The sequence below is a fragment of the Nerophis ophidion genome, linkage group LG12 (genome assembly GCF_033978795.1).
Source record: "Nerophis ophidion isolate RoL-2023_Sa linkage group LG12, RoL_Noph_v1.0, whole genome shotgun sequence".
NCBI classification, from domain to species: Eukaryota; Metazoa; Chordata; class Actinopteri; order Syngnathiformes; family Syngnathidae; genus Nerophis; species Nerophis ophidion.
Genome location: NC_084622.1, coordinates 27,976,637 through 27,999,803, shown reverse-complemented (window position 1 = coordinate 27,999,803; position 23,167 = coordinate 27,976,637). Strand labels below are relative to the sequence as shown.

At 40.3% G+C, this 23,167-nt stretch overlaps 1 protein-coding gene across 3 annotated transcripts in view; it reads right to left on the bottom strand.

The window, feature by feature from the left end:
* The window catches only part of LOC133563228 (plakophilin-3-like), a 39,654-nt gene that overhangs the window by 6,315 nt on the left and 10,172 nt on the right, over positions 1-23,167 (bottom strand). For all 3 annotated transcript variants that reach the window (XM_061917237.1, XM_061917238.1, XM_061917236.1), the window contains 9 exons: positions 17,188-17,279; positions 16,092-16,840; positions 14,117-14,240; positions 13,259-13,463; positions 12,856-13,030; positions 5,987-6,104; positions 5,635-5,799; positions 2,255-2,437; positions 2,013-2,166 (listed from right to left, as the gene is read on the bottom strand). In XM_061917237.1, coding sequence (XP_061773221.1) covers positions 2,013-2,166; positions 2,255-2,437; positions 5,635-5,799; positions 5,987-6,104; positions 12,856-13,030; positions 13,259-13,463; positions 14,117-14,240; positions 16,092-16,840; positions 17,188-17,279 — 1,965 coding nt within the window. The remainder of the gene's footprint in view (positions 1-2,012; positions 2,167-2,254; positions 2,438-5,634; positions 5,800-5,986; positions 6,105-12,855; positions 13,031-13,258; positions 13,464-14,116; positions 14,241-16,091; positions 16,841-17,187; positions 17,280-23,167) is intronic.

Sequence of the window (23,167 nt, the reverse complement as noted above, 5' to 3'; positions counted from 1 at the left end):
ATATAATTTGAAATGTGAACTCGTCAGACCACAGAACACTTTTCCACTTTGCATCAGTCCATCTTAGATGAGCTCGGGCCCAGCAAAGCTGGCGGCGTTCCTGGGTGTTGTTGATGAATGGCTTTCGCTTCGTATAGTAGAGTTTTAACTTGCACTTACAGATGTAGCGACCAACTGCAGTTACTGACAATGGTTTTATGAAGTGTTCCTGAGCCCATGTGGTGATATCCTTTACACACTGATGTCGGTTTTTGATGCAGGGTACCGGCTGATAGATCAAAGGTCCGTAATATCATCGCTTACGTGCAGTGATTTCTTCAGATTTTCTGAACATTTTGACCATCTTACGCACCGTAGATGGTAAAATCCCTAAATTCCTTGCAATCGCTCGTTTAGAAATGTTGTTCAAAAACTGTTCAACAATTTGCTTACAAATTGATGACCCTCACCCCATCCTTGTTTGTGTATTGCCGTACATAGCATTTCATGGAAGCTGCTTCATCATGGCACATACCTGTTCCCAATTAGCCTGCTCACCTGTGGGATGTTCCAAATAGGTGTTTGATGAGCATTCCTCAACTTTATCAGTATTTATTGCCACCTTTCCCAACTTCTTTGTCACGTGTTGCTGGCATCAAATTCTAAAGTTAATGATTATTTGCAAAAAAAAAAATTTTTTATAAGTTTGAACATCAAATATGTTGTCTTTGTAGCATATTCAACTGAATATGTGTTGAAAATGATTTTCAAATCATTGTATTCCGTTTATATTTACATCTAACACAATTTCCCAACTCATATGGAAACGGGGTTTGTACATACATACATACATACATACATACATACATACATACATACATACATACATACAAACATGCACACACGCACACACGCACACAGTCCGGCCCACGGCCAAATATTTTGACCCAATGCGGCCCTCTAAGTCAAAAGTTTGGGGTCCCTGCTGTAGTTTAATTGCTTAACTATGAGTTGAAAAATAAAGCTAACGTTAATCTACGCTGATGTTCATGCCTCCACTACTTAACAACCCTAAAAAGATAAGAGGCCTGCCATATACATTACACTATATGAACCTATTCATATATTATGTTTCTTAAAATGTATTTTTACGTGAAAAAAACACTCACTTTTAAGGTGTGGCGACTATATTTACAGTAGCAACTTTTATTTTATTTTGTAGTAGTAGTAGCGACTTCCTTGTTCACGGAATCCGGTCAACATATTTTGTTTTTACCTTATAAAACTGCGCATGCAAGTGACATCGAGGCCACCATTGGGGCCTGTGCACGTTTTCACTGAAGTCTGATAAAAATCACGTTTTACTTGCAGTTTTAAACAGTTAGCTGGAAAAAAAATCGGATTTGCGCCACTTTGGCTTCCAGTGTAAACATAGACATAGTTCAGTGATCACAGTCCAAATGCATTAAACGTTCGTTAGTACCAGGTTGTTTAAAAACCTGCGGTCTCCTATTGCTGCGGCCGCATTCACAAGACAAAATGTGCACTTAGATTTTTGATAGTTAGTTAATACAGACTGGCATTATATTCCTTTTATCCTCATCGCAAATGAATGTTTCCAGGTGTCCCAATTGCAGCGATCAGAATAGATTTGATAGTTTTGTGTCTATTGGATCATTGTATAAAGTGTGGTGTACACTGCATCCAAACTTCAAGTGTAATACAATATTTCATCTTTCAGGGGAGCTGGACTTATTCCAGCCTCAGAAGTGCTAAGTACTTTAGTTGATGGGAGAGCCAGATTTAACAAGGAAGGCCCACATTTAAGCCTTGCTCCGCCCAAAGTGCACATCTTAGGTGAAGGTGTGCACTGACAGACTTAAGTTGAGGGAGAGAATACTGCGCAGCCATTGTTCACCTTTTTTCCACTTAAGCATGAATTAAAATATTGTTTCAATCTAAAATTCATCATAAAAGTGGTGTGTCCTGTCGTTAGATTAGATTAGAGGAATAGAAGTTAAAAAAATACATACCCATGTCATTTTTATCCTTAGCATGGCGGGACAGATTTCGGAGGAAGCCCGTGATGGAGCGCAGTTCCAGGTCATTGTTGGTGCGCATCAGGTCTTGCAGAACAGGCACCATTCGCTCCTGGTCCATGGCCACACGACTCAGCACAGCTGCCCACTGCAACGGACGAGACAATTGAATGATTTTGTCAAAGCTCGGTTGTTTGGAGGAGGAGGAAAGTCGATGCAGAATGTAGCGCGCTGACCCGCTTGTCTCCTGCTGTGATGTTCTGCAGCGCTCCTGTCGCTGCCTCCCGGGTGGTAGAGTTGATCTCACACGTCTTCAGCACGCGATTGTACAAGCCCACGATCTGCGGGTGCCACAGCCACTCCATCCCTTTTGGCTCCCGAGCCACCTCAGTGAACGTGGAAAGGTCCTGGTTCATCCTCTGTGAAGGACATAAACTGTTATTGATCCATGAGGACTGTAAAAAATAAAGTAAAATGATAAGACTATTACCGTATTTTTCGGACTATAAGTCCCAGTTTTTTCCATAGTTTGGCCGGGGGTGAGACATATACTCCGGAGCGACTTGTGTGTGAAATTATTAACACATTACCGTAAAATATCAAATAATATTATTCATCTCATTCGCGGAAGAGACGAAGAAAATGTCAGCAATCGTCACACACACGTCAGCAATCGTCACATACACGTAAACAAATAAGAATTTGGCGGGGGAGGGTCATGGCAGAAGTGCATTGTGGGTCATGGAATGCTAACTGCTATATGCTACTACTGTAGCTATTAAAATGGATCATTTCACCATTGGCGGTAATTTATAAAAACTGAGAAGGGCTGAACAAAAATTGCACCAAAAAGGAAATCATGTACTGCAGATTACACAATTTCTTTTTAAATACACCAATGGTGCAACTGGACACATCCTCAGTGATGTAACCTAGGATCACAGGGGGTTTCGGGTCTTTCAACAATCAGACCCCCTCCCCTAGGCGACCCAGCCAGGGTTGATCAGGCCCCAGCCTGTGTCCAGGTAGCGCTACTGCCCTACATGCCACGCCTCTCCCCTCCTGATCCACAGCCACCTTGATGCCACTTCTGCTGCATCTGTGACTAACTTCATGGCCCTTTGCTGGCTGGCCCCTGTGATGCCAAGCATTCTGTAGGCCCTGCAGAGAGATTTGCCCACAAACCCTCGACACCCCACTTCAACAGGCCGGCACATCGCTCGCCACCCATTGCTCGGACACTCCTCCACAAGCTGAGAGTACTTTGCGCTCTTCCTCTCATTGGCCTCCTCCATACGGTCCTCCCAAGGCACTGTGAGCTCCAAGAGGATTACCTGCTTGGAGGCCACTGAGGTGAGCACAATATCTGGCCTTAGTGTTGTTTTAGCAACCACGTCAGGGAACTTCAACTGCTTTCCCAGATCAACTGACAGCTCCCAGTCGCGTGCTGTTGCCAACAGGCCAGACGAGGTGTTCCGGGCAGCCGGTGTTGACTTCTCCCCAGCTCTGATGAAAGCAGTACTCTTCACTGGGCGGAGGCTCTTGCTGTGACTGACTCCCCTGCAGATGGCATCAGCTATGGCCTTCAGGACCTGGTCATGTCGCCAGCGGTACCGCCCTTCACCCAGGGCTTTTGGACAACAGCTTAGGATGTGCTCCAAGGTTCCTCTCCTCTGGCAGAGGGGGCACCCTGGTGTCTCCACCTTTCCCCAGGTGAAGAGGTTGGATGGACTTGGCAGCACATCGTAGACCGCCTGGATCAAGAACTTTATTCGATGGGGTTCGGCTTTCCAGAGCTCGGTCCATGTGACCTTACGCTCTGATGCTTGTTCCCATCTCGTCCAGGCGCCCTGTTGCCGCATTCCCGCCATCTGGCAGGCTCGCTTTTCCTCAACTCCTGCTCGCACTTCCTCGAGGATCAGTGACCTCTTCTCTTTCCCCTGCGCCTTACCATAGCGAGGTGTTCTTCTGCTACCTAAGCCAGATCTCCCCTGCGCCACTGTTCCCACCAAAACCTTTTGCCGTAGCCTTGCCTCTGCAACATCCACAGCCTCGACAGCTCTCCACTTCCGCCCCATCCCGACTTCAATCCCAGCCTGTGCAACCTTTGGGTCACTGGACTCCCGATACTGTAGGAGCTCCCTGGACCGTGTCACCATAAACTCCTCGCTCAGGCTGCTGATGGGGAGCTTCAGTTTGTTGTTATGCCCGTATAGAGCAATGCAAATAATATTAATTATCTCATTCGCGGAAGAGACCAAGAAAATGTCAGCAATAGTCACACACACGTCAGCAATCGTCACATACACGTCAACCAATAAGAATTCGGCGGGGGAGGGTCATGGCAGAAGTGCATTGTGGGTCATGGAATGCTAACTGCTATATGCTATATGCTACTGCCGTAGCTATTAAAATGGATAATTTCACCATTGGCGGTAACTTATAAAAACTGAGAAGGGCTGAACAAAAATGGCACCGAAAAGGAAATCATGTACTGCAGATTACACAATATCAAATAATATTATCTAATTCGCGGAAGAGACCAAGAAAATGTCAGCAATCATCACACACACGTCAGCAATCGTCACATACACGTCAACCAATAAGAATTCGGCGGGGGAGGGTCATGGAAGAAGTGCATTGTGGGTCATGAAATGCTAACTGCTATATGTTACTGCCGTAACTATTAAAATGGATCATTTCATCGTTGGCGATAACTTATAAAAACTGAGAAGGGCTGAACAAAAATTGGACCGAAAAGGAAATCATGTACTGAAGATTACAAGCTGGACGTAGTGAAATATGCAGCAGAAAACGACCAGAGGAAGCAGCGCATACCTTTGGAGTTGGCAGAGTTGTTTAGAAGCAACATCGAGGAAGAATATTTCATCGGATTTATCGATTAGGAGTGACAGATTGTTTGGTAAACGTATAGCATGTTCTATTTGTTAAGAGTTATTTGACTGACTCTTACCATAATATGTTACGTTAACATACCAGGCACTTTCTCAGTTGGTAATTTCCCCCAAAAATGCGACTTACTCCAGTGCGACGTATATATGTTGTTTTCCTTCTTTATTATGCATTTTCGGCCGGTGCGACGTATACTCCGGAGCGACTTATAATCCGAAAAATACGGTATTTAGTTTATTTTTGGTGGGACAGCAATTATGGTATCAGGGCTTTATTATATATATTTTTTCTTTGAAGTTCCTCAACACTTCTCACATAAATGCAAGTTTATACTAATTCTTAAAAATTGTGATTTTCACCAAGAAATTAATATTTAAATCCAACATTTTATACTATTCCTGTAAAATGGGTTTAAATACTTGTAGCAATACTATTGAATAAATAAATATTACTTTTAATGACTTTGTTCTTGTATCATTTTGACTTTATTATTTCTGCTTTGATAGAAATGCATTTCATATCCAATACAGAACAAAGTTATTTATTTAAAGTGCGTGTCCTGATCCTAGTTTGTCAGTCCAAGAGCTTAGTGGGCGTAGGCCGGCACATGCTAATTTTTTTCATTAGCCTGTGGGGCACGAAACTAGTTACAATGGATTCTTGCATGAAAAAGGCTAACGGGGGAATGTTTGTGTGTGCGTACATTTTTGGCCTTCCTGCTTTGAGGCGTGAAGCAGCCAATGGCTTCTCCCTTCCCAGAGTCCTCGGCTCGGCTTGGGCCCTCCAGGCGATCCAGAGTCGATCGCGGCATCTCGCTGTAGAGCTGGTAGGAGAGGTTCCTCATGACACACACGGCATTTTCCACCCCCTAAATCACAAACATAGACACATGTAAAACAATGCACACAATGTTAAAGGAGACAACATCTAAGCTATAAGAATAGAATAGAATAGAGTTTTATTGTCATTATTGCAATGAACAGGTTCAAAGAACAACGAAATTGGAGCAGCTCCTCCTAAGGTGCATATACAATATATAACTCATCTGGTCTCACCTTGTCCTCCGCCTTGTTGTCTTCCAGTGAGGATTTGATGTAGGTCACCAAGGAGTCCACCAGGCCAGGGGTTTGTCTCATCTGCTGACGGGTCTTCTCATTCACAGAACTAAGATTCCTGCAAAATATGTGAGAGGAGAAGAACAATTATGTTATGAAGTCTGCATCATCACCTCATATTTCCTACTTCCTCCAAGGATTGCAGGGTTTCCCCGACATGTATGTGCCACGGCAAGATAAATGCCGCCACACCTTTAATACGTTTTTTTTTTCTTACATGAAAACAAATTTAGGGATATATTACATGATTTGATATACTGTACATAGGACATATTACTTAGGCACTATTGGCCATAATAAGTTTGATTAACATATCAAATGTCATAAAAAACGTTCCTCATTGCCTTATTTAGGGGGGGCGGGTGTACTAGGATGACAGGGGATGCAAAACAATAACAGTGCAATACTTTTTCATAACAAGGTCGCTACTGCCTGCCTGGTAAAAAACAAAAACATTGATACATCTGTACAGAAAGCTGGAATTCCAGGATTCTCTGGCTGCCTAGAACATACAAGCATGATCTGGCGTCAGATCCAATCAGCCAAGAAGGATAAGAGAGATCTTCATGTAACCTTCCTTGACCTGGCCAATGCATTTGGCTCAGTTCCCCATGAACTTCTCTGGGAATCTTTTAGCTTCTTCCTTGTACCAGAGCCCATCACCACTGGTCAAGAACTACTTCCAAGACCTGCAGCTATGCTTCACAAAAGCCAACTTCACTACAACATGGCAGCGCTTAGAAGTAGGCATCATGGCAGGCTGCACAGTCTCACCCTTGATTTTCACAATGGCCATGGAAGTTATTATGAGAGCCTCAAGGTGGGTGGTGGGTGGGGAACGAACAAGGGCTGGGCTCCGTCTTACACCTATCAGGGCATACATGGATGACATGACAACACTAACCACTACTGCAGCATGCACTAAGCGTCTACTTGGAAAGCTACAGGAGAACATCGAGTGGGCCCGAATGAAATTCAAGCCTAGCAAATCTCGAAGCATCTCCATAATCAAAAGGGTGCTGAGAGACACAAGGTTCTACATCGGCGGAGACCCAATTCCAACAGTGTCGGAGCAGCCTGTCAAAAGCCTGGGCAGATGGTACAACGCAAGCTTCAAGGACAAACAACAAGTAGAACAACTAAGGCAAGAGACCGCGAAGAGCCTGGATAACATCGATAAGACTCTATTGCCAGGGAAACTGAAGCTGTTGTGCTTCCAATTTGGACTCCTCCCCCGGACAATGTGGCCACTCACTGTGTATGAAGTCCCAGTAACCACTGTGGAGAAGATGGAGCGAACCATTATTTCATATGCAAAAAAGTGGCTTGGCATTCCACAATGTCTAAGTAACATCGGCCTCTACGGCAAAGGGATCCTGGAGCTACCTCTCACTAGTCTAACTGAGGAATACAAGTGTTCTAAAATTAGCCTCCACATGACACTGATGGACTCCAGAGACAAGACCATCAGCACTGTTGCACCGCCCCTAGTAACTGGGGGGAGGTGGACACCATCCGATGAGGTGCAGCAAGCTACAGCAGCCCTGAGGCACAAAGACATCGTGGTAAAAGTCCAACAGGGAAGAGGAGGTTTCGGCCTGACTGCAAGAGAACCATCCTGGAAAAATGCTACAACATCAGAGCGGAGGTCGCTGGTGGTGGAGGAGGTGCGTCGCCAGGTGGAGGTCTTGAGGAGTGCGAAGGCTGTCTCTCTCGACAAACAGGGGCAATGGATGCAGTGGGAAGGAGTGGAGAGGAGAAAGATAAGCTGGAAGGAGCTATGGCAGATGGAAGCAAGTAAAATCAGCTTCATCATCAGAGCAACGGATGATGTGCTCCCATCACCAAAAAATCTCCATTAGTGGTATGGCTAGGATCCAATCCGTGCCTTCTGCCCAACCCCAGCAACCCTCAGACACATTATGACAGGATGTAAGACGAGCCTCACGCAGGGGAGATACACCTGGCGGCACAACCAGGTTATCAAGAGCTTGGCATCAGCCCTGGAGAGCATGCGTGGTGCCGTCAACTCCTTGCCACCAAGAGCATCTAATCCGTTGAAGACAACAATGTTTGTCCGAGAGGGCGGGAAAACACCCAAACAGCTTTCCGTCAAACCAGAAACAGGACACCTATACCTGGCCCGCGACTGGAAGATGCTGGCAGACATCGGCAAACAGCTGGTTTTCCCACCTGAGATTGCCTCTACCAACCTCAGGCCAGACTTGGTGCTCTGGTCCCCTTCGGTGAAGAATGCTTATGTCATACAGCTCACAGTCCCATGGGAGAACTCTGTGGAGGAGGCCTACGGACGTAAGAAGCTGCGCTACTCAGAGATAGCAGAAGAAGCAAGGCAGCATGGCTTGGTCTATCCAGTAGAAGTGGGATGCAGAGGATTTGTGGCGTCGTCTACCATCAGACTGCTGAGGGAACTCGGCAGCCATGGTCAGGCTCTGCGGAGGACAATCAGAGCAGTCTCAGAGGCAGCAGAAAGAAGCAGCCAGTGGATTTGGCTCAAGCGGAAGGACCCTGGTTGGGCCCCAAAAACAGCAGTGTAACAGGGTGAATTTTGGGAACAGTTGAGCACGGGACACAAGCCGAGGACTGATCATCCTTCGGCGGGCCACCTTTGTGGAGGGTGTATAGTGTTTGAGGGCCGAAACACCCAATGATGCAAGGGCACACTACTGAAGATGTGTCGCTTGTCCAATTGTCCTGGAATTTAACCCTGACCAAGTCTCATATCCCACAACTCACAAGAACACCCCACCCCCCACATCCTCACGTTGTCTGTCTACCAGTCTTAACAACAAGGACATCTCGAGTGAGTACTCTCCACATTTGGCACAAGGGACTGTTCAACATCTCGTCCTGTGTTTTTTGATTCTGCCCAGTTTCTCTTGTTATATTCTTATTTTACAGTTATATTTTTATTCCCATTGTTGCTTTTTATTTTTATTCTTATTGTAATATTTTTCTATTTTGTTTCCATTTAAACCCCATTATTTACTTTTTACAGTTTAAATTGATCTCAACTCTGTACACTGCTGCTGGAATTTTAATTTTCCTGAAAGAACTCGCCTGAAGGAATCAATAAAGTACTATCTATCTATCTGTCTATCTATCTTTAAAAGTTTCGTTAATAAAAGTAGTCTAAATCTCCAGTCAGGAGCGCGGCAGCTGGTCGTGCACCTCAACGGAATTAACACCAGGCAAAAGTAAGTAGAGAAAGTTGAAGAGAAAGGTATTTCCAGTTAATTATTCTATTTCTTGTTCAAGCCTGTATAAACAACCCTAAACCTTTCGACATTACTACCAGGAATAACGTCTATTTTTAATCTGTGTGCATCTTTGGACCTCCTTTTGGATGTCTCTGTGTGGAGTTTGCATTTTTTCCCGCGTGCGTGGATTCTCTCCGGGCACTCCAGTTTCCTCCCACATTCCAAAAATATGCATGTTAAGTTCAATGGAGACAGTAAATTGTTCATAGTTCATAATGTTAGTGTGAACTATGCCCCCACGATTGGACATGCTATTTTGGGTTAGCTTGTCTATGAGCTAGTCCAGTGGTTCTCAACCTTTTTTCAGTGATGTACCCCCAGTGAAAATGTTTTATATTCAAGTACCCCTTAATCAGAGCAAAGCATTTTTGGTTGAATAAAAGAGATAAAGAAGTAAAATACAGCACTATGTCATCAGTTTATGATTTATTATATTGTATAACAGTGCAAAATATTGCTCATTTGTAATGGTCTTTCTTGAACTATTTGGAAAAAAGATATAAAAATAACTAAAAACTTGTTGAAAAATAAACAAGTGATTCAATTATAAATAAAGATTTTTACACATAGAAGTAATCATCAACTTAAAGTGCCCTCTTTGGGGATTGTAATAGAGATCCATCTGGATTCATGAACTTAATTCTAAACATTTCTTCACAAAAAAAGAATATTTTAAACATAAACAATATTTATGGAACATGTCCACAAAAAAATCTAGCTGTCAACAGTGAATATTGCATTGTTGCATTTCTTTTCACAGTTTATGAACTTACATTCATATTTTGTTGAAGTATTAGTATTATTTGATAAATATATTTATAAACGATTTTTGAATTGTTGCTATTTTTAGAATATTTTTTTTTAAATCTCACATACCCCTTGGCATACCTTCAAGTACCCCCAGGGGTACGCGTACCCCCATTTGAGAACCACTGAGCTAATCCATGGTACGTTAGCATTAAGCTAACAGCAATAGAGCTTAATCTTCATCTTGCACAACTTTATTGCTATGTTTCAGTTCATCCCAAACTATATTAATAATTAAACGTGATTCCTACATGTATGTGCACTTCATCTGTATATTTAATGTACTTTCTTTAGTGTGCTTGGTTTTACAGTTGTGACGAATAAAAACAATACCCCTGAAGTTATTGTTTTCATATCTAATTTAAAAGGACTGTTTACATATTTGGCAAACTAAATTCCAACATTCAGAATATAGTGTAGCCTGTGTTACCTTTTATTATAAAGCAGCAATAATTGAAATTGCATTGAACAAATAGAGCACAGTTTACCAAGTGGCATTCCTTGTGTCAAACTTACTTAGCCAATAAAGCTGATTGTGACTCTGATATTATAAGAAAAAAAAATGTTATTAATATTAACCAATAACACAAACATTTGTTTTTAAATATACATAAAGCATTTGTTTAGCCTTTTTAAAGAAAAAAATTTGCATCATTGAAATTGTAAATTATTATGACGATTGGCAACACTAAAATATTGGCCCTAGTGTGTGAATGTGAGTGTGAATGTTGTCTGTCTATCTGTGTTGGCCCTGTGATGAGATAGCAACTTGTCCAGGGTGTACCCCGCCTTCCGCCCGATTGTAGCTGAGATAGGCGCCAGCGACCCTCGCGACCCCAAAAGGGAATAAGCGGTAGGAAATGGATGGATGGATACACAGACAGGCAATCTCGGGAAACCTATAAGCACCACCGCTCATGAGAAACTGATATTTGCGTGTCGATTCTGGATCACAATAAAAAAAACAACCTGGCAGTATGAAGTCATAGTAGGTATCAAAACTGTCACATAACAAAAAATGTAAAATTAATAAAAACAAGTACCTGAGAGACAAGTTTGACACCAATATTGCGATGAAAATGTAAGTTTAATTTACAAATAGAAAAGGTACATATATCGCGATATATGTAGCAGGCTTTTGCGGGAATCATATATATCATGATATATTATTTGGCATATAAATCATAACAACCATTTCAAAACAGGCTACAAAGGCTCTTAATTGTTCTGCTCCTAACAGTTGTAGAGTTCCAGTTGTATTATTTTCTCAAAACTATTCTTAATCTACTTGCTAATTTACTTTTAATATATGGTTGTTTTGTATCGTAACATGGTACTATCTACACTTTTGTTAAAATGTAATAGGCACTTATTCTTCTGTTAAAATAGTTAACATTTTAATTTTCCTGAAGGAACTCTCCTGAAGGAATCAATAAAGTACTATCTATCTATCTAGTAGTTTTGGCCAATACCACAAATTTGGGTTTAGATTTGGTACCAAGTAGTTCCAAGGCCATTATTGGTCATACCAATGCTGATAATGACACTTAACATTTTCAAGATCATTAAATGATTAAATTTTTGATCAAAATTATGTAAAAGTTAAGGTAAAGCTAAAAAAAAAAACCCAGGATATATCAATAATTAACTAAATTATTTCCTAAATAAAAAACTGCTATTGGCTCTTAATTCTGAGTTTGTAAGCAATAACAAAAACATTTTTGTGATTAAAAAAACATAAATCTAATCACTGTTCCATTGATCATATCTTATACCAATATTATACTTGGTTTTTTTACTGTCAATATTTGTATCAATCCACCAAGCCCTATTTTCACTCAAGAGCTCTAACTTATCTGTGCTTTTTAGTATCCTCTTATGGTGTGTAGTGTAGCATGTTTAGCTACTTTTTGTCCTCCAGTGATAATGCCTGTAAGAACCATACTTTATTATTGAGGATTAATGATTCACACTATGGAGGGACATTAGCCGCTAGTCCGCTAGCTTCACTTGTCGCTTTCAAATTTGCAGGACACAGCTAGAATGCGTTATCAGCATGAATAATCACAATATGACGATAGTATTAAACGCTCTATCGTCTACCAAATGTACATAATTTGTATCTTATATATTTCACAACCCGACTTACAATTAAATATGTTGACACATCAAGGCCAAAATTCGGAATCTGCATATTTATAATAAATGTGCCAAAATGTGTGCCTTTTTATGAAGACATTTGTGGAACATCACATTTTTTTGTTGAGGGTCGTTAATCAGTACAAAAAAAGGTATCTGGTAGCAGCAGAAATTTGGACTGAAATCACTTCTGTAAAATTACTTATTTTTGTAATTCTACGGCTTTTTTCTTGTACCGGTATTTGTAAATATTGAGACCTTAATATCTCCTCCTACACATAAAGTGTGGTTTCTTAATGGTAATACAGAAATATCTATCTTTTTTAACATCCAGTTAGCATAGCAGAAATAAAGAAGTGTATTCAAATACAAGACAAAGGTCAGTTGCCTGGAGTTGTTAATGGAAATGCATCATGCTGGTTATGTTTTTGAAATGTATGGAGAGATGGAGACAGAGAGAAAGAGAGAGAGAGAGAGAGGGAGAGATAAATAAAAGAGAGAGAGAAAAAAATAAAGAGAGAGAGAGAGAGAGAAAGAAGTGTGATGAAAACAAACAAATGAGGGCAGACAAGTGCGGCGCACCTGAGGCAGCCGGTGGTGTTATAGAAGATTTCCGCCTCAGAGGCGGACTGTCTGTTGCCCTCCGATTCATCTGAGTTTGACAGAGGGATGAGGATCTGAGTGGTCAGTTCCGTAAGAATCTCTCGGGCCAGCTTCTCCTTCAGGTTGTCTTTGGATGAAAGGTTCCACAAGATACCTGCAGCAACACCAATATGCAAAGGAAAAGAGTCTCAATGAGCTGAGCTGATGTTTGGAACTACAAAAATACACAATGTTTGGTGTCCTACAGGGCTTGGAGAATAAAAATTACAGACCATTTTGCATCTGAATGTCTTTAGTTTGTACTTGGGAAGTGAAAAAGCAAAAGCGAGTGGATCTGTGCATGCCCTGTCACGTTTTCATTTTAAAGCCTGCAAATTCCTACCAGTGATGTTTTTCTGGAGCTCGTCGTCTGGTTCCTTGAGCGCCTCCACAAGCTGGGGGATGCCGCCGCCCTCAATCAGGGCCACCTTGTTGTCCATGTTTTCATAGATTAGGTTGCGCATGGCACCAGTGGCGTAGCGCTGCACTTCCTGGTTGTCGGCGTTGAACAGCTTCACCAGTTCACTGATTCCCTTGCACTTACGCGCCTTCAGACCAGACGGGGAGAGATACAATTGTGTGGTTTATGGATTTGACATCATTTACAGTAAGTACATTTAGATTAGCACATTTACTTTATAGAAATTAAAATGTTTGATTTAATGTTATACCATTTTAAAGTATTAAAACAAATTAACAAAACACTGATTGCATAAAGTACATACAGTATCAGGACAGAGGACCTTGCAAAGAACAGTTTAAGATATGTGACTGTTTTGCTTCAATAAACGGGCTGTGGTAGCAAACCACCAGAAAAAAGTAAATCATTGGCCTGCCTGGAAGCACATTTTAGACTCAAAAGCATTTTTCAGCATCCACTTCCTGAAACACTCAAACTCTGCATGTTTGTTCCCTGAACTTATTTTGTAGGGATTTAAAAACCCTTCTTTTAAATGTCCTCTAACATCAACATTTATTTTAAATGTAATTGGCTATGGACCTAGCACTATACAAGAAGCTGGAAAAAACTATAAGACTCAGCTGGTTAAGCTTTGTCAGGTATATCCTGACCAAAATTACAACTACTGAGTTGTAATTGAACACATCAGCGCTTCACCTATGCATGAGTTTTCCGGGTTCTTCAATAACAAGGTGCTTAGAAAGCAGCTTGAAGCATTGCACCCACAAGTTTGTGCCGTACCTCATTTTTGGCATCGCTGTCATTGTAACATTCATGCTGAATGTAAGCTGCACCCAGAACTTGCAAATCGGGGTCTGGTTCTCTCAGGTACTGTACAGCTGTGGCCATGTCCAAAGAGGTGATCCTGTTTAAAAGAATACATGTTTTTTTTTGCAAAAGAGGATAATTAAATCAAATATGAACTATTTAAAAACGCATGCACAACACTAAAACATTTTTGTGGACTTCAAACGTGGAACGGATGGAGTAAGGAATTTAAAGAATGTAATAATAGGAGTTTGACAATATGAGCTACTTCAAAAGTATAAGCATCTTGTGTTTACAAGATACAAGGAAGAAGAATGCTGAACCACAGTGTCCGCTATCATCCTAAAACGTGAAATTCACCTTGTTACTTAATAAGGCATTTCTGTACATCACCTATTACATTTGATAATCAGCCAATGTCTATGTATATGCCAGTTTCATCTAAAAAACTCAGTACTTTGTATTCATCTATTATTAAATATTGTATATGTTTTATTCCTGTATTACCTGCTTACTATAAATTATTTTATAATAAGCATAGTCAAGTTACTTACTTATAGAGGACAATGTTTATTTTGACTTTACTCCCATATTTTATTTATACTACTGAATAAGTTATTGACAAACTATTTAATTTACTATTACACATCTTTATATTACTCACTCTTACTATAAAAACGATTAGTAAACTGGTTCACATTGAATACAAGAGGTGAACATTTTATTAGTAACTGCTGTAGCAGGGGTAGATTTAAATAAGCTATGCTTCTTCCTGCACCTTTTTGGTCATCTTGAATAGTTTAAATGTAGACATGTGATGTATTTCAATGTAACTTTGTTATACATCCATTTTCTACCACTTATTCCCTTTGTGGTCACGGGAGTATACATGTCCGAAATAAACCAAACAGTTACTGTTGACACCACCATGACAACAAAGAGTTAACTCGAGGTCTAATTTAGGTCACACTTCGGCCAAAATGATGTTACAGTATTTCCCATTGCAAGGCTCAATTTGAGGAATTGCCACTAAATCTTGCAGATGTCTGTAAATCCACTAAACTAACCACTTTGCCACCTTGGACGTGTGAAACGCGAGGCCTGAAATTGAGCTGCCACACCCAAAACCAGTCCTACAGCTATGAAGCCTGGTCACAATCCATAGTGGTTACAGTTCTCTCAAACGCACACATGCACGCTCTACCAAATGTTAATTTTCTTCACTTTTATCGTGACAAATCCTTTAAAAGTGTCAGATTATAATTTTTATTCCATTTGAAACCCTTCATTGTGGTCTACATAACATGTAATGGTGGTTCTTTGGTCAAAAAATTTGCATAGATTTTGTTTTAGAGTGCATCTTTAAGGCGTTTTTTTGAATGTCTCTTCAGAACGTCTTATTTACGTGCCGAAGCTCTCCACCAGGCCAAGCACCCTTGAACTGCGCCTCCATACTGTCAGCCATGTTGTAGTATTCAGCACGTTCATTATGAGTCTACTGACAAATATACCGTAAGTGAGAATATAGGCCACTTTTTATTAAAAACGGCAACACCATGCACGTACATTTGTGAGCCGGTCTGCCCCACAACAACAGGTTAGAGGAAAAAAAAGGAACTTTGGACTACAAGTGGATAAAAACAGCTCTTTGAGTAAACCTTTACCATATATAGAGATATAAACTGATGTAACTAAGGCAAAATACATCACTAAAATCTCAAATTCTAAATGCTGGAAGATTGTTTAATAAAAATATCTTTGTCATGCCTCCATGGTTTGATTTAAAATTTCGGGACTTATGGGGATTCTTAACATACAAAAAAAGGTCAGAAAAGTTGGTTTGACATAGTAGGACCCCTTTATTGAAATGTAATTACCATCATGTGCTAAAATACCATCGTCAGGCACCCATAACAAATGACAGTTGATGAATAAAAATGTAACTTACCCACTGAGGTTTCCCATGCTTCCGACCCCCATCTGCCCGTTGAAGATGTCAGCACCCCGGCCCACACTCTGCATGCTTCTGACCGACATGGCCCGGGAAATGGTACCATGACGCTGCTGCATGGCTAAGTTCCCCTGAGAAGCTGAGGATACTCCAGGTCCTATGAAGCCCATGTCCACTTTATCCATTCCACCGGCGTACATGCTTGAGCCACTAGACATCTGCCGTTGCAGGGTGCCTGACATGGAGCCCATGCTCATCCTGTTTCGGTTGTTAATCCTATTGATGGTGCGGTACGCTGGGCCTTTGAAGGATTGCTGAACCATCTCCACCTGTCCTCCCGCCATCCCCATGCCACGGCTAATTGTGCCGCTCCGTGATGAGTGCATAGGGGCCTGATAGGCCAGAGAGCCTCCCCCTTGCCTCATCTGGCCGGTGTAGCCATTGGTCTGGACGTATTGACGGTTGAAGGTGGCATCACGGTCGGACATCAAGCTGGCGGCGTCGCTGCCATCTACCATCCAGGAATTTGCAGGCAGTGTCTGCTGTCTCATCGCATTCATGGAGACTATGTCCGGTTCCATGCGGGTCATCTGCCGGTTCCCTTGGTAGGTGCCCTTGTGAGCATCTTCCCGGTAATAACCACCTCCGACTCCTCCGCCACCGACAGTGATCCGGTGGAGATGGGACATGTCTGGTCCAGATGAGAGAGAGCTAAAACCGGAAGACCTCTGTGATATCTGTGGAGTCTGGAAATGAAAGAGGGAGTCCGTGTTACACTTAAATGTGGAGGGAATGTTACCTAATATGTGTAGGAGAAAGTCCATGTGTCACCCATGTGTCATCGAAGTTTTAATTTGGGCCTTCATTTATAAAATAGACTGTTTATAGTTACAGCATACAGGTGGCTAAATGCCATCTCAGTATGTGATAAATCCTGACATCCGTGGCATACAGTCGGTGACCTCCGGCTAAAAAAGTAAAATGCTGGAATGTAGAGGGTGGACTTGAAATCCCTGAGCTGATCCGATCACAGCAGGATGTAAAATACCACACATTAAGATGTTCAGATCACAATTCGGGGAGTCGTACTCACCATCGTTTTGGAGCCTGAAAAGGTGTAAGACGACTTGCTGTTGTAACCTGGGCTGTAGGTCTGATACTTCATCGTGGAAGAGCCACCGTAGTCTGCAACAAGCACATATTTTTATTACAAGTCCGCGGTTATTCTCAACTGCCTCTGACATGCAGCTTTCTGCAAATGTTTTTACAAGGTTAAGAGGAAACAATGTGGGAAAAAAAACAGACATGCCACATTTGTATCTGAAATAAATTAATTTTTTTAATTAAAAAAGCTTATAGTAGTCATAGTGGTAAGTAAAACGTGAAAGACATCAGCTTCCAGTATAAATGTTCCAAACAGATGAAAGCAAAAAAAACAAAAAAGGCAACCAAAGGGTCTTTTCCACAAAAGACTCCCAGGTGTTTGACTTCCCGTCATCATTGCTCTTTATTTGAATTTTCCGTTTTTCTTTACAACCAAGGCTGTTTTAGTGGTTGACTCAGCATCTGACTGTTTTCTTGAAGAGGTCAAAAATGGAGAGAGGCATTGTTTAAATATCTGTGTGTGTGTGTGTGTGTGTGTGTGTGTGTGTGTGTGTGTGTGTGTGTGTGTGTGTGTGTGTGTGTGTGCGTGCGTGCGTGCGTAATCACCAGACACTTCATTAAGTACACCTCAACAGTCAAATGAAAAAAGCTCTTTTAAGAATTATGTCTTCACAAAACCGATTGTTTCTAGCTTTGATTGACAATGAAAGAGACATGTATTTATGTGATTTATGTTGTGGTTACCAGTAATAATTATCCATACAACTGTAGTTTATGACTGGAACAACAAAAAACAAATGTACTATGAATATAATAATGCAAACAGTCATCCCTGTGGATTCAAATGTGCATGTGGTGGCAAAGGCTTGTTGTCTTTCCTTGACGTTCACTTTAAGTTTACATCTAAAACAAAAAACCCTTTCCCACAGCTCTCTCAGCTGACAGCAGCAGTGGGTAAAAATAACCCTATTCAAATGCATGGGTCAAATGAAGACACTGTTCATATGTGTGCAATTACCTGTAATTATTTTCATTATATGCCTATCAAGACATCACAGGCATTATTGGACGAGGGCCTTTGGACACATTTCTTAATTTTTCAATGAACAGTTGAAGCATGATCCCTTTCTACTACCCCAGTCATTCATGGCTAAATTTGATTTGAACCATGTTGAGAATCCCGACCTCAACTCCATCCAAACACACGGGGATGAACTGGAAATAGGTATTATGAGACAACTGCGCTTTGACGTGTCAAAGCGCTAGGAGTACCTTTAAGGTAGAAAAGTGCTATACAAGTATAACCCATTTACTGAGTGGACTCGCTAACGTTACACATTACTAGGCAACACCTTTTAAAAAGGCACAAACAGGGGTCATATATATTTATGTATATGAAACTTACCTCAACTGCATTATGCCAGATATTTGAAGTTTATGTTTAAGTAACACGTTAATTAATTTCCCTAGTAATTAATTACATTTATTAAAGACTCATTCCACTAGTAATTACATTTTTGGTAAAGTAACAAGGAACTATAATTATTAAAAGTAATTTTCAGAATACAGCCTGTCACACAGCGTCATGAAGCAGTTGGCGCGTTGGTGTTCCTGGCTAACATCTTTGTGTGTATATTCTATAATCATGTTTACCTATAAAAACACCATAGTTAAAGGTCAATTATTTTCATGTTGCCACTAATGTTTAAACATGTCCTTTTAAACAAGGGCACTTTATTCAAAATGTTGTTCTTTTGTGTTTTTGTTAGCTGAAGAAATAAGCACAGCTAAATGTTTATTTAAAGAATTTTGGAATTATATTTGAGAATACATTTCAAGGATTTTTTTTAATCTTATCTCAAAACACCTCTTAAGTTGGGATCCCATTACGCAAAACCTACTTTTCTCAATTGTTGGTACCTGTTTTTGTATATTTAGGATCCAAATCAGTCCCAAAAAATTTTAATCAAAGCAAGGTGGAGATATTTAGTTGCGTTAACAGATATTTCCATTAATGAGTTAGTTAATGGGCCAAACGATATCGGGATATAAGTTTTGATCCATATCACACAGCCATACACTCGTGTTAGCGACAATGCTAGCACAGTTTAAGTTTGTTGTCTGTGTTAGAGTTTTGCAGGAGGACTAATGATGGAATTGTGTTTATATGTATGAGGGCATATGTGTACATTGTTTGAGTGTTAATAATGAAATTGTGATATGTAGAACATTTCATATTGCTACAAAAATATATATGCTACTAATTTTTTTAATTTAGTAGCACCAGTGCTACTAGTGAAAAAGCTAAGCTCACAGCACTGAAAGAGTTTTCTCCCTGTCATCCATGTTGTAGTTTTTACCACTTCCTTAGCATGTCTACTGACAGATATAAGTTATAACTTAGAACTATATGCTACTTTTGTACTAAAAATGGCAACAGCGAAGGATGCATGTGCCTGTACAAGCCAGTCTGCCCCACAACAAAAGGATAGCAAAACGAAGGCCCTTATTCTCTACAGCGCAGACTACAATGATAGACTCACGCAAAGCACTTTGGGTAAATTCTGGAGGCTATAATACATAATATTACTTTAATTTGTTTTCACAGAAAAAAACAACCTTATTTTCAAGGTATGGCGGCTATGCTTTTGCCGTTGCGTTGCGCCACCATCAGTTACATTACTAATAGTAATGGTAGAGGTTTACCCATAGAGCTTTGAGCAAGTTCGCTATTTTTATTCAGTTCTAGATCAAAGCTGTAGTCAGTAAGTTTCTTATTTTTCTCTATCCTCTTCTTGTGAGGCAGACAGGTTTTTACATGCATATGCATACTAAAATCCTGTTGCCATTTGGAGCAAAAAAGTAGTGTCAATTTCTAACTAATATCTGTCAGTAGATTCCATATGGAAGCAATAAAAACTACGACATGGCAGTCGAAGGGTTGGCTTGGAGGCACATAAATAAGACCAACGTGCGCCTTCTGTATAGACGGCTTGAAAATGGTTTGCAAATGTCTGCAAAACAAAAATCTTAACAACATTTTGACAAAAGCGCCATCAATAAATTTTTTGTACACCACAAAAATTGCTTAAAATGTAGAAGGCAAAAAATTATAGTTTTAAAAAATGTATAATTTGATTCAGTGACAGAATATTTATATATTTCCTTATAATAAAAATTGGAACATATTTTACACTACTTTAACTTGTTGTATGTGTAGTGATACATATTTATATAGCACTTATCATTTTGTAACGTACCACAAGCCTTGTTATAAATGGTTTACATTTTTACATACTCAAAAATAGTGCAAGGCAACAAGGAGAAGGTCATTAGACTTTTAAAGTCATCTTGAAGACATTTAGTTTTCCAACATTTGCCTTGCTGGTCCACTTTCATACCGTCAGAAAGTCACATTCAACATAGTCTTTGCACTAATAACTACCACATAACAAAATTGACAGGTGTAGTTGATGCAGTTCTGTGTTAACTTCTCAATGTCTTGTCCAAATATTTCCATAGTGAGCAAAAGTGAAATTTTGACTATCACCACGCTTCACTTGTAGAGAACACACAAACAAACGCACGACAAACCGGTCTGTACAGAGAGGAATGACAGATGGGTCCCTTTTCCCGCCCCATGGCAACGCCCCAGCACACCTGAGATACCACACACACAAAACACACCCTTTTTTCTTGTAAATGTGTCTTTTTCCCTCCGCCTTGTGACATGTGCTTAGTCTCTACTTGTCTCCCCCAGATATGGTCATCTGCAGAATGCATTTACTGTACATGCAACACAGGAGGGCTTTCCTTGCAAATTCCTTTTTATAAAACACGCATAGCTCTCTTATTAGGAATGGGCGTCTCCTTGTACAGTAGTGCTGACTGTTCTTGAGGGAGTACGATATGACATGACACACAACTTGAAATGGTCCGACAGGGAAAAACAAGCTACAGCTACCATTGAACGACCCGTGATTTAAAATGTCACGTAAGCAATACCCAGAAGTCCATCACTTTCAGGAAATTTAATGATGGGATGTAAAAGCAAAGTCCTATCAAGCATTCTGTAAATCTTTTGAGGAGCGTCAACAAATGTGACCTTTCACTTCCCTTTTGGAGAACCACGGCTTACGTAACCACCTCAGCGTGGCGTGGTCAAGCACACGCTTCTTGACAATATGACGCCTGCTAATAAACAAAATACTTTAAAGCAACATTTGAGTCTGACAGCAGCGTCAACTTGCAGTTTATCTGTCCGACCTTCACTTTTTAGTGGTTGAGTAGAGCAGAAACTCAACCTCATGCACTGACAAAAGCTTTCAAATCAGTCTGCTATTGGAAGAACTTTCATGAAAGCAACACTTGTTGGAGCCTGTTACACATTAACCCTTTCACATGTGAAGGTTGCATGCTTAGGTTGGTCTGTTGAGAACCTGCAGACAAGCTGAATGTACACATTCCACCATTAGTGGACAAGGTTGTAAAATGTGGACAACACTGCCAATTCCAAAAATCCCCAAATATGAAAAGCTGTTTTTTTTTTGTTTACATCGTTTTAGGGAAATGTCTTTTGCTTTCTGATCGAGCAATAGGTACTTTCTGTGACACAGAACCGAGAGCAGAACTTAGGAGGCATAAACTAACTGAGTTAAGTTTATTTTTGTTTAATTTCAACAAGCTTTACTTTAGTGGGGTAGACAATTTTTAAAGCTGTAAAGGTTCCAATTTGGCCTCTTTGATTATATATTGATTGAATTGATTAATTAAATTTTTTTTGCTGACAATTTTAAATATAAACCATGTTTTTCTCCTCTTGCTCTGGCATATTTCTTTGCCCCCATGAGCTTCACTCACCTCACCTGTCCCCTTCCTTCCTTAGAAGAGAACAGCAAGACTTGTAAAACATAGATAACGCTAATACTAAAAAAAGAGACATCTTTGTTACAGAGAAAAGAAAAGTATTGCCAATGCTTTAGATTTGCGGGAACAGGCGTTAAACAAGTGACTGCACGTTGCAAAGTTTCTATAAAAAAGGTAGCAGAACAACAAACGTATTCCATACTTCACCTAAAAAGCAGCGTACTGTAGAGAAAAGAAACGTATTGCCAATGCTTTAGATTTGCGGGAACAGGCGTTAAACAAGTGACTGCACGTTGCAAAGCTTCTATAAATAAGGTAGCAGAACAACAAACGTATTCCTTACTTCACCTAAAAAGCAGCGTACTGTAGAGAAATCATTTACACAAGGTACCATGTACAGTATGGAGAATTGCATTTAATCATCCATATAATGTTATATTACATGTGCAATGAAGAGTACATTGTCTTTAACATCAGTACACACTAACAAGGAGCCCAGGATACATTAAGGAAAAGCCTGCGTTAATCCACTGAGTAAAACTATATAGTCATCTTAATGTTTTACTTGATTAATTATTTGCATACGTCGTACAATACTACATTTTTATTCACAGTAGTGTTTTATTGAAAACCGAAGTTTTAAGTTTGCACTTTATGGACCTGATTAATTTTGTTTGCTATTTAGTGATTATTGGCATCTTTTGATTTACTGAAGTTTGTTTGCATGCAATGCTACAATGCTTCATTTTTGTTTACAGAAGAAAAAAAAACAACTAACTTCTATGTTTTTTTGAGGAGACACGCATGTGCACAAGGCACAACGTCACACATAGATTTGTGTAGGTGTCCGTCCAGGTGAATTTGTGGCTATTTCAATGACTTTGTGCGACCGGACTCAACATTTATTATTTCACATAGGAGATTAAGAAGAATTCGGAGGGAAATAATTTTGGCGGGAAATAAGTTTGTGGGGCACTTTTGAGACATTTGAGATATTTTTGAAGAACAACAACTGTCATGGTATGATATTCGAGTGTAAAAACAACAACAATGTACACCGAACTTAAACGAAAACCGGGTCACAAAACTGTAGATTTTGTACT